Source organism: Lepisma saccharinum, chromosome 16, assembly GCF_977018435.1.
Source record: "Lepisma saccharinum chromosome 16, izLepSacc3.1, whole genome shotgun sequence".
In the NCBI taxonomy this organism is placed as follows: Eukaryota; Metazoa; Arthropoda; class Insecta; order Zygentoma; family Lepismatidae; genus Lepisma; species Lepisma saccharinum.
In genome coordinates this window covers 38643857-38661547 of record NC_139244.1, presented here as the reverse complement: position 1 = coordinate 38661547, position 17691 = coordinate 38643857, and the positions used below count along the sequence as shown (strand labels likewise).

The 17691-nt window shown below is 39.0% G+C and overlaps 1 protein-coding gene across 3 annotated transcripts in view; it reads left to right on the top strand.

The window, feature by feature from the left end:
- Window positions 1-17691, top strand: part of LOC146000035 (phosphonopyruvate decarboxylase-like) — a 70996-nt gene that overhangs the window by 46175 nt on the left and 7130 nt on the right. For all 3 annotated transcript variants that reach the window (XM_083137351.1, XM_083137352.1, XM_083137349.1), the window contains exons 6-8: window positions 2584-2746; window positions 7009-7225; window positions 11631-11831. In XM_083137351.1, coding sequence (XP_082993477.1) covers window positions 2584-2746; window positions 7009-7225; window positions 11631-11831 — 581 coding nt within the window. The remainder of the gene's footprint in view (window positions 1-2583; window positions 2747-7008; window positions 7226-11630; window positions 11832-17691) is intronic.

Sequence of the window (17691 nt, the reverse complement as noted above, 5' to 3'; positions counted from 1 at the left end):
TATTTGTAAATACCTAATATAAATGCAGAATATTTTAGAAAAGAAAGTTAAAAAAAAAGAATGCATAGGGAGCACAACTGGAAGTAGCGGGGAGGCGCAGAGCTTGTTAGTTACGCTACTGGTGGGTAGACAAAAGCAACATTGACAAATTATTTTTTGTTAGTGTTGAATTGTACTGGTCTTTTAACCACTATACAGTTTGTAATTCTGATGTTTTGGGGACTATATATGTCTCTGTCTTCATAGGTTTGTCGGCATATGTAAATGTCGGAACAGTGCCAGAGGGGTACAAGTGAGTGCTTGCCTCCCCCATCTCACTTTGTTTCAGATCTGCACCCCAATTTTCATCTCACCAGCAGGGTCCTGCAGTCACATTTTGGGTTAGGCAAATGATTGAAAATGGTTGCATTCCACATATATATACAATAATAATAATATTTTTCACAGGGGTTGGAATTGTAAAGGTGGACATTACATAGCTGCACTCTAGCAAGGGCAGAATGCATAAAAAGTATTTTGTATTTACCCTTCTTACCATTCAGTTTGAAAGTTGTTCAAAGACAAATACGGTTATGGAGTCATAAAGGGTGGTTCTCATTTATCACTCTGATTTTCCCCCGAGTTTTTTACTGCTTTCATTGACAGTTTTGATTTTCTCAAAATTTCCATTCAGCTTTATCAGTGTCTCTTCTGGAGCTAACTTACCAGTACTGAAAACAGGGAAATTCTGGGTGTCCGGCTTAGACCTTTAACATTACAAAACAGTACAACTTTAGTTACATTCAATTTCAAATGAAACTTATTGTTTGTATGGGACTGGCAACCGTGGTCATTTGTGAGAATCACCAGTACCTTTAGTTGACGTGGCATGCATGCACGTGTAGTGCATAAATTCTAAGTTGGTGGAGTGGATGGTTCAGCAGAAAGTGTTCTGCGTTCTTTCACTGGCAGAAAACAAATCTGTGAAGCTTGTTCAACGTGCTTTTTGACGTGAATTCAACCTTCAACGGCACGGCAATGTTCCCTCCTATGCGAGTATTGTTAAGTGGAATAAATAACTAAGAGAAACTGGAAGTATTTTGTCGGTGTGCTGGAAGTACGCGAAGCAGAAGGTATCAGAGGAAAGCATTGAAGTGATTCACACTGCATTCACATGAAGCCCAAGAAAATCAATAAGACGTGCGAGTTTAGAGCTCAACATTCCTCGGTCTACTATCCATGACGTTGTGCACAAAATGTTACATCTACGGGCGTACAAGATCCAGTTACATCAACAAATGTATCCTGATGATAAACCTAAAAGACAGATGTTTTCGGGGAAAATGTTAACCAAAATTGACAACAACAATGCTTTTCTGGACAAGGTGTGCTTTTCTGATGAAGCTGCATTCCACACGTGTGGCAAAGTTAACAAGCATAATTGCTGTATTTAGGGAAGTGACAATCCTCATGAGTTTCAAGAAATTGTGAGAGCCTCGCCAAAAGTTAATGTGTGGGGTGGGTTAATGAAAGAGAAGATAATAGGCCAGTTCTTCTTTGCTGAAGAAACAGTGAGAGGAACGAATTATTTAGACATGCTTCAGCATTATGCTGTGCCTCAAATGCTTCCAGAAACCATTTTCCAACACATTTTGCTGTCATTGTACGAGTATTTCTCGATGAGCATTTTCCTAGAAGATGGATAGGAAGAGGATCTAAATCACTAGCTTGGCCTCTGCGCTTGCCGGATCTTTCCCCCCTAGACTTTTTCTTTTGGGGGTTCATCAAATACCAAGTCTACAGTATGCCCGCCAAGAATTTGAAAGATCTGCGTAACAGAATTTGTCAGGCGATTAACAATGTGACTCCTCAAATGTTAGTGAATACCTGGACGGAATTGGAATATCGGTTCGACATCTGCCGTGCCACAGAGGAGAGGGGGGGGGTCATATCGAGGTTGTGCGAGTTGTGTGACGTGCTTGTATTGGGACGAAAAATGCATGAGTTTTTCTACGAAAATGTAAATTTTGGTAAAAAAAAAAAATGTGTTTCTCTGCAAAATTATGTTCTTTTGTAATGGTAAAGGTCTAAGCCGGACATCCTGTACAATAAAACGAAACCCTATTTTTAAACTTGTTTGTACAAAACTAATTTTCTCTTCTGTATATTGAGTACTTTTGTTATGTATGTGTATGTGGGTTGGTATGTTTTACATATATTTTTCACTTTTCTTACAGTGTATGTTTTATTTTTCATGTTTGTTTCTTCTTTTCTTCTGTTTTTTAATGTTTTTTGTTTTTACATATTTCGCAAACAATTAGCTATTGTAATGAACTTGTAAAATCTCAAGTACAGATGGTTAAGTGGAAGAAAAGGCTTGTGCCTTAACTTCGGCATCCAAAACAAGAAATAAATAAACGGTTCTGGTTACTTGGTTCGAACCTGGGACACCTGGCATCATGGGACGATGTGCTAACCACTCTGCCATGGGGACCAGCCTAGTTACTTGGGTACATAATAAAATCTCTAAATTTACAATCTGCAATAATTCATAAAATTAGTAGAAATAACGTTTTTAGAAAAACCTTGCGACTCTCTTTGCAGCTGCGCTAGGAATTCCCTTCCAACCTTTGCCTGACTACATAGAGGGAGCCGAGAAATCCCTCTACATTGCTACAAAGCACATGGAGAAGACGCACAGCCCTTATGCCTTTTTGGTTAAGCGCCAGACATTCCTTCCATACAAGCTACCACAGCAGCCATCTCCGTAAGTACTTTACTTGTTTTCATTAGATTTGCAATAATTTGCTCTATTTTTTAAAAAAAATCAGATGCTTCATGGTGGTAAAGTCATTCAGTTCACCTGTTAAAATATGTCAGCATCGGCACCCGGTCCGCAGGGGGGGTCGAACCGGTCAGTCTGTTATTAATAACAACTATAAAAATAAATATTTCTCTGCGATAAACGCCAAGGTCACTGCCAATTCAATGTAAAAGCTCATACCACAGACCTTACAACTACAAAAGACACATAATTCTATCCCATACGACGAGAATTATTAAATATGATGGAAACTGAAATGCAAACATCTCAATTGTCGCGTTTAAAGGTAAGAAGAACCTGTATGGTTCGCCGCCAATTGTTGTTATGATAATGAAAAGCAGATTCATATCGTTCAATGTGTGCTTTCCTCTTAAAGCAGACATTCGAGTGGTGTGCCCAGGATTTTCGAAGAGGATGGGGTATGTGTACTTTTTAGTAGTCATTCCTGAAGTCCTCATTTTCCCATCTTTGCCTGCCTTTTCTTTCTTTTTTTTTTAAAAAAAAAAAGAATATTGAGCCTAAGCAGAATTATGATCCTCACCACCCCTCCTTGAGCATGACACTGGACTCTTGGAAGAATCTTGATGACTCCAGACAAACCCTGCCCTGGCTGTAAACATGTGGATGGGGACTGAAAAAAGGGCCTGTTATGACCTTCAAGAGTGGGGGAAAGTACAGGTTGTTGTACCTGTCTGCCTGTTCAGAAGCATTCTCGGCACCGGCAGAGACCAGAGAGATTTGCACCATTCTGCGATGAGCTGGGCCGACGAGCACCATTGCCTTCAATAGGAAACTTTGCAGGAGGGTTCGGCATGAGGGGTAGTACTGGGGCCTCATTTCGATTCGCTAAGATTAGCGAATATCTTGCATATTTCGAGCTATTTCATGCTGTCGCTTGGCTTATTTCGCACAAATATGTGAGTATTCTGACTTATTATTTTTACTGCTTCTCTAAAATATATAAAATGCAATATTTTTATTATTTTGCTTGGTCATTGCCGCATCTCCAGATGACCGGACACCTAGCCTCTAGTATTTAGGGAGTCAAGGGGGTTCGGACCCCCCCCCCCCACCGAAAGACTTACTGATTACTAGAATAAAAAAATGAAAATGTACTTTTCAGCATAATACTGTACTCGAATGTACTGTAATCGATGGTTATTTATTTCCTATTAACTTGAAAGGCAAGGGTTATTATATTTATTTATTATTATTATATTTGGATCATACTGCTTTAAAGGACAGGGACAGAGAAGATTATGCACACTACTGCTCATGGTAGTATGCATAAAATATTAACCAGGAACTTTACTTTTCGTCAACTGGATAAATATTTTCGATAAATATTAAATTTTTCATATATTTGACATTAATTTCCTTATTTTTATACAAATTTTGGCGATGTTAAGCACATGCAAGCTGGATAATAAATATTTGACATTCCTATCTATATTCTTATACCATATTTAATAATAAAATGCAATATTAATAAATTTGCATATTTAAATTAATATTTAATTTCATTATAACTTAATCATTTAATGTAAACATTCATATTATTATTATTATTATTATTACTATTGTGATACTTATTCTGACTCCTCCCGAAATATATTTCTAGATACTTGCCTGTTCTGGCTGGATAATGCTATAATAGCAATTGGATTCCCAGGATTTATCATATGAGCACACCACATATTCACCGTGGTTTTAATTAATTTATTATCAATTTTTAAAAATTTTCCTTAAAATTGGGTGTCATAGTTGTTGATAGGAGTAAAATACCCCAACTTTACAAAAAGGTTAGCCACATTGGCATGGCCGTAGACAGAAATAACTTTCAGTAGAGGAGGATCACTCATAATTGATCATATACTTAACAGCATTATACCTAGGTATACAGTCTCTATGCACTTTGTAAGTATGTGTTTTATTGAACCAAACATAACTACTTGACAACTGGGGGCGAGAGGTTTTTTAGCATGTACAGTAACGGACATTGCCGGCTGTAACGATTCCATTGAAAGTCAATGTATTCATTTCAAGCCAGCAGTGTCCGTGTACATGCCCAGAATTCCTAGGTGTTTTAATCTCCATTTGACACCTTATCCAACAACAGATAATTTAAATGTCGGAAAGAGAATTTTCAATGGAGCTATTCACTGTCCAACTTTTCCGTTGGTGGTACCACCTTTCTAGTGTCCTTAGATAATATTGTTTGTCATTTGGTCGCAATAAGCTTTACAGTGGACCATGATGCAGTTTGCTATTCAAATGTTATTTTCATAAAAGTAAGAGTTTCTCATCTAAATTGATGATAACAATGTGTTTTGTAAACCTCTTAGGTAATGTAGAAAGTCATAAGTTTCTGAAAATGACATTCTTGTGAAGACAAGAATATATTAAAGTGCAATTGCAAGGTAGCTGAAACAGGAGCAGTAGGGTATGTTTTATGCACAAATAACTCTAAACTTGGTGTCATTTGGGTCGTTCCCAGCTGCCGTAGATTGACAATAGAAACATTTAGTTTCTGCACTACATTTTATTCTTAAGTTGTTACAAGTATATGTCATTCAAAGGTGATTGTTGAAATCAGAGAAACCCTCCAAATAAGCCAGAAAATGTATTAAAGAGCATTTGGATTAAGCTGTCACTGTCAAACAGGTTTTTGGCACCATGGAAAGGCTCCTTCTAGTAAACTGCCCTGTAAAATATTTGAACAGTTTGATTAAAGCAAATAAAAAAAATATATGTAAATATACATTTTCCTGTTCCTGATACTGTAGGGCTACCATACGTCCTGGTTTTCCCGGACATGTCCTCTTTTCGGACCCTGAAATTTGCGTCCGGGCGGGTTTGTGTTACTTTGTGTTAAAATGTCCGGGTTTTTACTTTTATCCAATCATCATAGGTCAGAGATCACGAAGTTACAACTTTTCGAATCATTAAACAACTGATGTTGGCAGTACTGGACGATGCGTTAAGTGTTAGTCGTTTGTTGTTACAGTTTCAAGTTCCGGTCGATGTGATTTCCACGTCATTCGTTTGTTCGTGTTTCGAAGTGGAAGTTAGAGTTTGCGAACACGGTGTAAACTACCAATATGCCTACAAGAAAGTGCAAGTTTACTAATGAGTTACAAGAAAAGAATAATATTTTATTTAATGGTGATAAATTGTGTGATTTATGTAATGTTTTCATGTTTGTGAATAAATTGTTGGTGTGCGTGGCTTTTGAAGAAAATGTCCTCTTTTTAGCATTTCAAAATATGGTAGCCCTATGATACTGTATATATGAACCGACTATGAAAATGTTTGTTGAATGTGTTAATGAAACTATAATAATTTCAGTAACTTTTGTTCCAGTGGAAATAAAACATTCTGAATGTACTCTATAATTATAACTTAAAATAGTTTTTAGTCTTTGTAGCTGAATTTTTGGCAATTTCTTAACGATAGTTTGCAAAATATTTTCTGACATGTTTATTTACAGTTTGATGATAATGACACTATTTATGGTTTAACATGATTAGTATGCTGTATAATATTTTACACAAAATGTTTGCTATTTTTGCCAATGCCAATAACAGTTATTGAATTTTAAATCGAGAGGAATTTTAAGTGTGTTTGCAGTTTACATATAACATTTCCTTTTATATGAGCTTTACCCCATCAGTACATACATTTTGTTTCCTTTCTTAGAGCCTAAGACACAGTAACTGTCGAACGATTACTAGTTTGGGAAAGAATACAAGTTGGAACAAACACAGTTTAAATTTCATATGCACATGATATTAATGATTATTCACTATATCCTCTCCAATAATTTAATGTTACATATATGCTTTCTTTATATTAAGCAGACATTTCACCCTCATACTTTGCTGCCCCCCAGATACCCATTGATTAGAGGCTGGTGAACTCCATAATGCAGATACATTGCTGGAAAAATTCCCATATGAAATCACCCTCTCAGGAATCAAACCTGGATCTCCCGTGTGGCAGTCGGATGTGATTAGATCACTGTAGCTCTTCCCTTGTGATTTGGTTGACAATTATTTCCCATTCCCATATCTTCAACATATTTCTGGCCTTATCTCTTGAAAATGAGCCATTTATATGGTTACCATGAACACTTTTCATTGCCAATACAGTATTTATAGAAACATCTGACCAGTTAGCCATTAAATAGTAATATTTTTCCTCAGGTTTCCATTGCTTCGTGAATCTGCACTGAAGTTGATAGTGGACAGTTTGAGAGACAAGGATGTCGTTGTGAGCACCACTGGAATGCTGTCGAGGGAACTCTTTGAGCACAGGGTGGTGCGAGAGCAAGGTCACGAGCGGGACTTTCTCACAGTTGGATCTATGGGACATACGTCTAGCATTGCATTGGGGATAGCCCTCAAAAAGCCAAACAGACAGGTATCAATCGAAATTAATGTCTCATTGGTAGTTGTATAGAAATCTTGTCTACATTGTCTTCCAGAAAAGTTCGTTATTGTTTATTTTTAAATATTTCTGCACATTTTACAAGTGTAACCAGTGGCACAAATTACTGAAAACATGATTCGCAGGGGAACAAGCCCAGATTTTAATCTAAGAACATTGAGAATGGCAGTCATGTGCAACACTTAATGGATTTTAGAATAGCAATTTTAGTGGAAAATTATCCTGGTTGGCAACATTAGCAGTCCAGAATTTTGTCTACAGATGGAAGCTAATGACTATACCATCAAATGAATAATCATAAATATGCTCTAGAATTTTCGCTCGTAAATTTTGTATAATGGGATGTGGCTTAAAGCAGAATAAGGATAGTCGGTGGAACTAATAAATATTTTGGGACTCCCATTTCAGGGCAACACTAATTAATGATTTTTTCATCTGATAATTTGGTCAATACTTGAGTAGATGTTGTCTAAATGTACAGTCAAAATTATGGACTTCTAGTGTTGCCAACAAAGATAATATACCAGTAAAATGTCACTTATTTCCATTTCGCCCATGAAATCAGTATTTCCAAACACATCAAATGCTTCACACGATGACTCCCATTGGTCATAAACCACAGATTGATATGATACTGGCCATTCTTATTCTCCTTTCTATCCCGAAATTTGCATGAACAGAAAATATTCACTATGACGAGCCATTGATTAATTTCTATAATTTTCTACATGGAGTAAACTGATAATCAAATATGTTTCTAAATATCTCATTGGACAAGGTTTCATAGTACAGAAGAAATGGTGTAGCATATCATACAGTTTTCTTGTTATATTTAACCAGATTTTTGAAACTATTGAAACAGTATATTTATATAAAAAACACTAAAGTTGCTGAACAAGGTAGTTTTATTATACACTAAAACACTTTACACATGACTAAAATTCTAAATTAAGATTTTAGTTTAGTTCTCCATCTGAAGATGATTCTGGTATAGAGTGGAAATGTCACATGTAAAGCGTTTTTAGTACGAGGGTTAAGTCATGGCAACTATTTTTTTTCTTGCAAACAGGGGACAGCATGAAAAATCTAAGATATACGTTTGAAAATGTACCTTCGAATGAAGCCACCAGATGAAGTCTGGATGCAGGAGACTAGGGAAGAGGCAGAACACAGGACATTGGACAACAATGTTTTATTATGACATGAACAACAAGTACACACTGTTTAACAACCTTCAAAGTATTCACCCAGGTTATCCACTGTTCGTTGCCAGCGATGGAGCAGGCACTGTACCATCTGATGCATGTGCATCGCTAACGTGTGCCACCTCTCGCAAAATACTGTTACGATCTCTTCTTTGCTGGCAAACAGTTTCCCATGCAATGGCTTCTTCACTTTGGGGATGAGATCATAGTCACATAGACTTAGATCAGGAGAATAAGGGGTGTGGAAGAACCTCCCATCCCCACTGCTGTAAGGGATGCCTAACAATATCCGCTGTGTGAGCTGTCGCATTATCGTGTAGGATAATGGCATTGTCCAAAAGTTCTGGACGTTTGGTCCGTACTGCACAGCGCAATTGTGACATCAAAAATGAAGAGTAATACGCTGCATTCACAGTGTGCCCCTCACACAAGAACACCTTGACAGTCGTATGCCAGAATGACCATAACTTTTGTGGGTGACAGATTTTGTCGAATCTTATGTTTCCATTGTGACCCAGGATAACGCCATTCACTTGACTGTCGCTTGAGTTCGGGTTCATATGCACGTGTCCATGTTTCATCGACTGCAATGATGTGATTCAACATGGCATGTCCTTCATTCTGAAACCTCACCAGATTGATACGACATGTTTCGTAGCGAGTCCACTTCTGAACCTCCGTTAAGTGATGTAGCACCCACTTTGCACAAAGTTTCCACATGTGTAGGTCCTTGTGTAAAATGCAATGCACTGTCAACGCCGGTATTCCTGTATGTAGTTGTAATTCCACCACAGCCATGCACCTGTCCTCACGAAAACACTGTTCAATCACCATCACCCGTACATCTTTGACCTTGGACATAGGACACCCACTGCGAGGCAGATCAGCAGTTGACACTACCCCGCTTGAAGGTCTCCACCCACCTCGCCACTGTTCGATAGGGTATGGCATGGATGCCCAATGCTTCCCGTAGCTCTGTATGGCATACTCGTGCATTTCTACCACAGAGAACTGCTATTTTAACGTATGAACGTTGCTCCTGCTTCACTAACTCCATTTTCAACTCACCGACTGAACTTGGGTGCATGCTTACTACCCCACCATTGTTCACATACACGATCTGGTGGCTTCTCTCGAAAGTACATTCTATACACTTTCAAACATATATCTTAAGATTTTTCATGTTGTCCCCTGTTCGCGAGAAAAAAAAATAGTTGCTATGGCTTATGACTTAACCCAGGTATATAATAAAACTACCTTGGTCAGCAACTGTAGTTTTTTGTATTGTTTTAACATAGAAACAAGGCTTAATAGTGTCACTACTGCTTTATGTTTTGGGGAATGAAAGATACAATAACAAATTAAGCTAAACTGAACTCCCCAATTCTCCTCACGACTTGCAGGGTCCCCACTGGAAATTTAACCCAGGATCGCTAGCATCAAAGGCAACAGTGCCAACCATTTGGCTATGCAAGAGCGCTCCAATACAAAATTTACATACTGAAATGAAGTATTCACTTATCCACATGAAGTGAGCAGTGGCGTAGCATGGACATTTCGGGTGGGAACGCCAAGTCCGAAGGAAGAGTCGGCCCTTTCTTGCTTAATAATTTACTTATGGTATTAGTCGCCACAGGTATTATTTGCCTGAAGTAAGCTGGGTTTTCAATAAAACATCATCATTGCATGTTTTAGCTAGAAAATTAGATGCCTCACTATGCCACAGATGTTTTGAACTCTGGTGTTCTATACCTTTTTTTATATCTTTCTGCATGACGCAAGTCATTAAAAACCTACCCGAATCACAAGCGCCTCTGCACAACAGTAGACGTGATTGTTGTGGGCGATCCAACTACTGATTGATTTGGTTTATTTTACTTCGCTTTTCTACCACTTTTGGTTAATTGCGAATATGAATATGAGTGATGATATTGATGAAGGGACACTGACAAAGAACACCCGTGCTCACGCCGGGATTCGAACCAGGGACCTCTGTCATCTTGGTGCACTGTGAAAAGCAGAGTGGATGATCCAAATATCGTACACTCTACTGACGTAACAGTGCCGATTAGTAATTCAGACCACTGTTTATTACATCTTGAGAATGCTGATAAACATTTTAAAATAATTTTCTCCAGAGACCATTCGATGTTAAGAGTTTTCAAATGAATGCTAAACATTTCCATTCACACAATATTAAGTAGTTAGATAATAACGAAAAAATACAATAAAAAAATAATAGTTTTGCGGGTTAAGTGGTAGAGCAGCCACAGGCTGAATTTCTATCACAAGGACTTCACCAATTTATTTGACAAAAACTGTGTTGATCTTTTAGTTTCTAATACACATCGCTGTTCGTGCGATAAATTATACAATGCAGTGGCCATTAAGAAGCAGTATATTTGAGATTGGTAAAGTTACGTCAGTCAATATTGCGTATTGTAGCATCACACAGCACGAGTTGCATGAGCGCGAAGAGTGAAGAACCGGGTAGGAATTCTGCCGCTGTCGTCTGCTTCAGAAGGCAGGAAGGGTCACATGAACCAATCACGGTAGACCTCTCGTACGCTGGCGTAAGAGAGCCCACTTACGTGCGTGCTGTAGAAATGGAAGCTTTCCCTCCATAAAGGCAGCAAGGAATATAGGAGTCCTGTACGCCGAACCTGCTCGGCATCCGGCCGGGAAAGGCATTGAAAAGAGATGCTAGAACGAGTGTTGAGAGTGGAGCGTTGCAAGCGGATCGTGAAAAATAGCCATTATAATGCCATGAAGGTCAAACATATATCATATTAGTCGCGTTTTACTTTATAATCACAGCATTTAAGAATTTTTGAAATTTTAAATCTGGGAACGCCGGGCGTACGGGCATACTATAACGCTACGCCACTGGAAGTGAGTACTTCATTTCAGTACATTAACTCTGTATTTCATGTAAATTTTACAGCTTATAGAGCAATTTTCACAAATCCATCAAACTCAATTTATTTTAAGTAGTACATTTGTATCTACCCCATAGAATATAATGAAAAGTAGAACAAATTAAAATCAAAGAACAATGTGTTATGTACTTTACTCCACCGTCAAGAAAAATTAGAAAGCCGAGCTGGTGTCAAATACCGTCTGTGCAACCAAACTTGGAAGAATATATAAAATGACAAGTTGTTTGTGTCTAGGTATTCTGCTTGGATGGAGATGGCTCTGTTCTCATGCACATGGGAGCTATGTCAATTGTTGCGCAACTGAAACCAGCCAACTACAAGCACATTGTTTTTAACAATGGAACCCATGACTCAGTAGGGGGACAGCCAACTGCTGCCAGCAACCAGGAGGATTTCTCATTCCCACAGATTGCAAAGGGTTGCGGCTACAGGGAGGTAAGCATAGAATACGATTGATTGAACTTGTATTGAACAGATGCAATTTTCAAAATTATCGTCGCTTGCCTTTGTCAAGATACTGAACAGGTATATTTTATTATAAAAGCAGCATGGATAATGTGTGTTTTCATTTTGACAAATGTTTTGATGAAGGGTATTGGGGATTTTTTTGAGAAGGGGGAGGGCAAGTTCTTGTACAGTTGATCAATAATAACTTATTATATCTTGGCGAGACTCTTTTACATGAATCTCTAGATGAGCAAATATCTGACTCAATAACCCCCATTCCTTTTTCCGATTGTCATTGTGGATAATGGGTGGATACTCAGAAAGTGACACTGTTTCTTCTGCAGGACTTGATGCAGGTTGTTAAATTTTGTCCACTGGATACTTGGTGAGCAGCGTGCAACAATAATGGGGGAACCCCCGAATGTATCCTAACCTCCACCCGCATACATTCGAGGGTATGCACATGTCCCAGTGCCTCTGGTATAAACTGGGACGGCAGTTGCTCATATTACGGTTCACCCATTATTGTTGCACACACTACCTTTATTTAAATTATCCTTTACTACAGTACACATATATATATATATAAAACAAATATAAGAAGAGAAAGAAAAAAAAAACAGAAAAGAAAATATATAAGACACATACATATACATGGTTCCCAATACAGTGATTTGATTATTATATGTAAATTACAAGTCACACATTACAGTATTGTTAGTGGTCTTCACAGATACCAGCACATAGTTATATTTTAGTATAATTGGGTCATTTTTATTTAGTTATGTTTATTTTATTTCTTTTCACATTCTTTTTCTTGTTTTATGTATGCACTGTGATCCGGATTCCGGACTCCCGGAATCTATAGTATGTTTAATCCATGCCGCAAGACGAACCGCCAAGGACAGATCGCAATAGGTTGAGGACCTTTAGTTATTTGAATTTATTGTTTGGGAGATTGCTCACCCCAGAGGCTAGGTGTTCTTATCCCTGTCAGTTCGTCCTACTCCTCCTATTTCAGTCCATGACTTATGTAGCTTGAGTTGCGTTTGAAATATTTTAAAGTTAATATTAATTGTACAAAAGAGTAAATAAGGTATGACAACAATAAAATAAAATAAAAAATAAAATAAAACAATATTGAAATGCTAAGTTGTCGATCAAAATGGGTACACTCTGATCTTCATTATATGACATACAGTGAATTAAGTTGTTTTTTTTTTTTTTTTGAGTGTTAGAATTTGAATAAAAATAATTTAAATGAATAATAATATAGTGCTTGTTTAATTTGATGTTAATTAGTTTGGGGTTTAGATTAGACATTGGAATGCCAATGTCACCGGGTGCTGGAATACCAGCATACCATATTTTTTTAATTTTTTATTTTATTTAATTACTATATATTTTAACCTGGCTTCCGCCACTCTCAACAAATAATCTTTGTGCTTTTCCCCTAGCATCCGAACAGGACGAATTCTTCTTCTTTCTGCGGCTTCCCGTCTTCCAGTTGATACCACGTAGTGCCTTCTTCTTGATACAGTTGGTGGTGCCTCATTGTTCTTCATCATTCTCTTCCTCCTGCTCGAGGGCCGGGGTGATCCTTTGCCTTTGTATTCTCGTACTTCTCCTAGGTTCTTCCGGTGTTTGTTGGCTGTTTGTGGGGGCCGTGTTACGGTGTCGTGGGTTGAATTTCTTCTTTTGAGACTTCGTCAGCCAAGATCTTCAGATTTTGAATTTGCTGCTCGCATAGAAGTGTTCTAATATCAAACGTAGGAAGTTCTCTTCGCAAAGTTTTGATCCTGTCAGTTGTTTCCGGGCAGAAGAAGACTCTATGCTCGGGAGAATCCTCCGTAGCTCCGCAGTAGGTACATTGCGGTTCCAGGACACTGCCAATTCGGTGAAGATATTTGCCATACGGTCCATGTCCTGTTAGAAGATGCAACAGACCCCCTGTATGAAATATTTTTGTCTGTGTGCTGCTTCGGACATCCGGGATAAAGGTATATGTCCGTCTCCCATTTTCGGCATTGTTCCATTCCTCTTGCCATCTGTCCAACAGGGATTTTCTCATTTCATGCAGGGTTGGGGTGAAGTTTCCTATACAGGAGATCATTTTATCTTCATTTCCTTTCTTAAAAAAGTATCTACCCGCCCTCCATTTTACTTCTAAATCTAAAGGGAGATGTCCAGTCAGGGTTAGCAATGCTTCTGTGGAAGTTGTTCCAAACGTGCCTGTTGTTCTTAACAATATTCTTCGTTGAGAAGCCCTGAGAACTCTGACGTTCTTTTTCAAAGCTAGACTCTCAAACCAGGTAGAGGCTGCGTAAGTCACAATGGAGTAGTATATTGCTCGGATATATGCTTCGATTGTGCTTGGTTTCAGGCCAAACTGTTGGGATGCCACTCTGGTGAGTTTACCCATTGCCATTTCCGCCTTTGCTGTAATGTTTTTGATATGTTCTCCGAATTTTATACCCTCTCCCATGGTCACGCCGAGGTATTTAAAGTTGACCGATCTCTGTATAGCTGATCACAGTATCCTAATGGATGGATTCCTGCTGGTGCTAAGATGGCCTTTAGCGATAAGATATTTAGTCTTCTCTGCCGACAGTTCTAGTTTAGCGTCTCTGCACCAGTCTCCCAAGGTTTTTAAAGCATTGTTTGCCTTGCGTTCCACCTTAGCTCTAGAGTCGTCAGCGCAGACCAGGACGATATCATCCGTGTAGGCTATAACTCTGATCACGTCCGGATTCTCACCCAGGGTACGAAGACAAGGTTCTAAGTTAATATTCCACAGGTGAGGACCCAACACTGAGCCCTGTGGGCATCCCTTCGTCGTGGTTTTTGTTAGTTTGTTATCGCCTATCCTCAGGGAGACCCTGCGATTTCTAAAATAGTCCTCCAAAATTTGAAACAGTGTGCCTGGACAATTTATTTTCTTTAAAGTCTGAAACAGGTTAGGTCACCAGAGGTTGTCAAAGGCGCCGCTGATATCAGCGAAGATAGCTACAACTATTTTCTTGTTTGATCTTGTAACTTCCTCTTTCAGGGCGTTTATTGCATCTTCCGTCGATCGGCCCTTTGTGAAACCGAACTGGCTACCTGTGTTGCCACACATGGTTAGAAAGTCTTGCAATCTTTTGTTTAACATTTTCTCGAATAATTTCCCTATAGTATTGAGGAGGCAGATGGACCTATACGACTTCAAACTTTTTTCGTCGTTCTTGGTTTCCTTTTTAATTACGGCAAGTTTTCCCTCTTTCCATGATGCAGGGAATTCCTTGCGAATCAAACACAAATTAAACAGGGCCGTTATGAAGTTAATTGTTTCGGGGGCGGATAGTTTAAGAATTTCTGCAGGAATTCCGTCTGGCCCTGGTGCTTTACCATTTTTCATAGTTGCCAATTCTCCAATGACGTCCTCCGGCTCGAACGGTACAATGGGTATGGAATTTGGACATTGTCTGCAGCTTGTTCTAACCTCCTTGTTCTTTTCGTTGTCGGTTTCCTCCTCATCATCCGGCAGCAATCCATGTAGTAGCAATTCTCCTGTCTCCTTCATGTCTCTTGTAAAAGAGCCATCTGGTTTTCTTAGTGTTGTAATACTTTCTTCTACTTTTATTTTATTTGTCATTATTTTATAGGGTAATCCCCACTTGTCCCGTTCCAGGTTGTTTTTAACGAACTTGCACCAGTTTTTGTATTTAAAATCCTTCAGCTCCGCTGCGTAGCGGGCTTTATCCCTGCGATATGCCTCTAAATATACTCCTCTGTTGTGAATATTTGTTTTCTGGTATTGCCTTCTGGAGTTTCGCATTTTGGCTCTGAGCTTGGTGAGATTTGTAGACCAGGGTTTTTTCCGGGTATTGTGTAATCTTCTCGGTGTTGAAGCCGCTATTCCGACCTGAAGATTTTTTGTTAGAATTTTCGCCCATTCATCTGTACTCTTCCATGGTCCGGGATTTTTTGGTAAGTTGATGTTAGCGAGTAAGATCTCCTTATCGGTCTTATTCCAATTGTACGCCGGAGCTGGTTGGTCAATTTCTGCTTGTGGTGATTCTAATCTCACATTGAAGGAGATCACATTATGATCACTGGTTGTGATCATATCATGCACCATCCAATTTTCTATTAATTTCGACATTCTGTTATTTGTCAATGTTAAGTCAATATTGCTACTTGCTCCCGCTCGTCCTCTATATGTAGGTGGATTTCCCTGAATATTTTCTATTATTAAATTTAGTTCCGCTATTAAATTCATCATTTTTTCTCCATTATTATCTATTTTCTTTCCAAACCATAGGGGAGAGGAAGCGTTGCTGTCGAGTGTTAAGAGCAGTTTTTGATTTGGATACGCTAGGCAGGCATTCCTGATTCGGGCAGTATACACTTCAATATTGTGGCTGTATTGGCAGTAGCAATTTACTATTATAAAATTTAGTTTGCCATGATTTACTTCTATACAATTTATATGCGTGTCGGAAAAGTGTGCAATTTTCAAAATGGTTGTAGCCTTGTTAAGTGACACTATTGCAGATTTCGTATTTTGGTCTTGATTGTATATTACCCTTGCTCCAATAGGGGCATGGATCATCTTCCCGTTTAGGAAATATGGCTCCTGGAGTAATAGCATGTCCACATTATTGTTTCTAGCGTATGTAAAGATTTCTTCAGTCGCTAACACCGCACCGTTCAGGTTTACCTGCAGCATCTTCAGTTTGTTTTCGTGTTCCTTAATTAATGACGTACTACCGAGGTCCATAAAGGCCATGGGTTCGCCGAATTCTGTACAACTCTTCCATGACTCCTAGCAAAATATGCATATACTTCTTCCAAATTTAATTCTAGGTCTCGTCATCCAAATGCTATTTTTAATAATTCATGCAGTTTATCAGGGTCCACCGGGATATTGCTGCATCTTAGGAGCATTTTGTCCACGACTTCCGGATGCGGGAAGGCAATCTGCTTTCCTCCATCTTGTTTCAGACGGACGAGCAGGCGGAGAGCGGTTATTAGATTTTCCTTTTCTTCAAGTCGACTTAATTGGAGATTTAGTTCGAACTTTTGATATATTCGGGTGGGATCAATCGGGGAAATTGGGAGATCCGGTGGGTCCGGGTTCTTTATTTCCATCATAATAGGCTTTGTGAAGTTTGGGTACCTTACTTTTGTATCTTCTTTGGGTTGAAGAGAATCTGGGTTATGTGACGTTCGAAGTTGGATATTGTCGGGTTTGTTTCCAGTTGGTGATTTAGATTTTGGACAGAAGGGAGTTGCTTCCGGGTTCATTGTTGAATTCGAATGGACTTCTAGTGTGTCTGGTGGGGAGGGGGGTTGAAGGAGGTGGATATGTGTCTCCATTTGAGAGTCTGTGGGGAAATGGTCATAGCTATCCGGGGATCCTAGACAAGTCATTGACGAGGCAATCGAGGGTGTTTCTGGAGGGGTGGGTGGTGGTGAGGGGAGAATTGACTCAGGGGGCGAGGCTGGATCGACTAGACACGTGGATCCCTTAAAGGGAGGTGGAACAACAAAAGCACATAATTTCAGACCAGGGATTTTCTCGCTCAATAAAGGTTGGTAATGAACAGTAGGAGAGCCCCGCATCATGGAGGTGGGAAAAAGAAGGAAGTTAATGTATTGGTAGGTTGGGGGGGGAGGATATTTCGCCTATTGGGGTTGAGTTAGACAGTTGTAGTGAGAGCGGGATTCTAAACGTATGATTTATTATATTCCTAAGTTCTTGTCTTATTCGGAGTTCGTAGGCCGCCGCTCTTGCCGCATTTCGACGTCGGCGGCTGGGAGTGTTTTTGCTTTTTCTTCTATTATTATTATTACTCTCCATAGT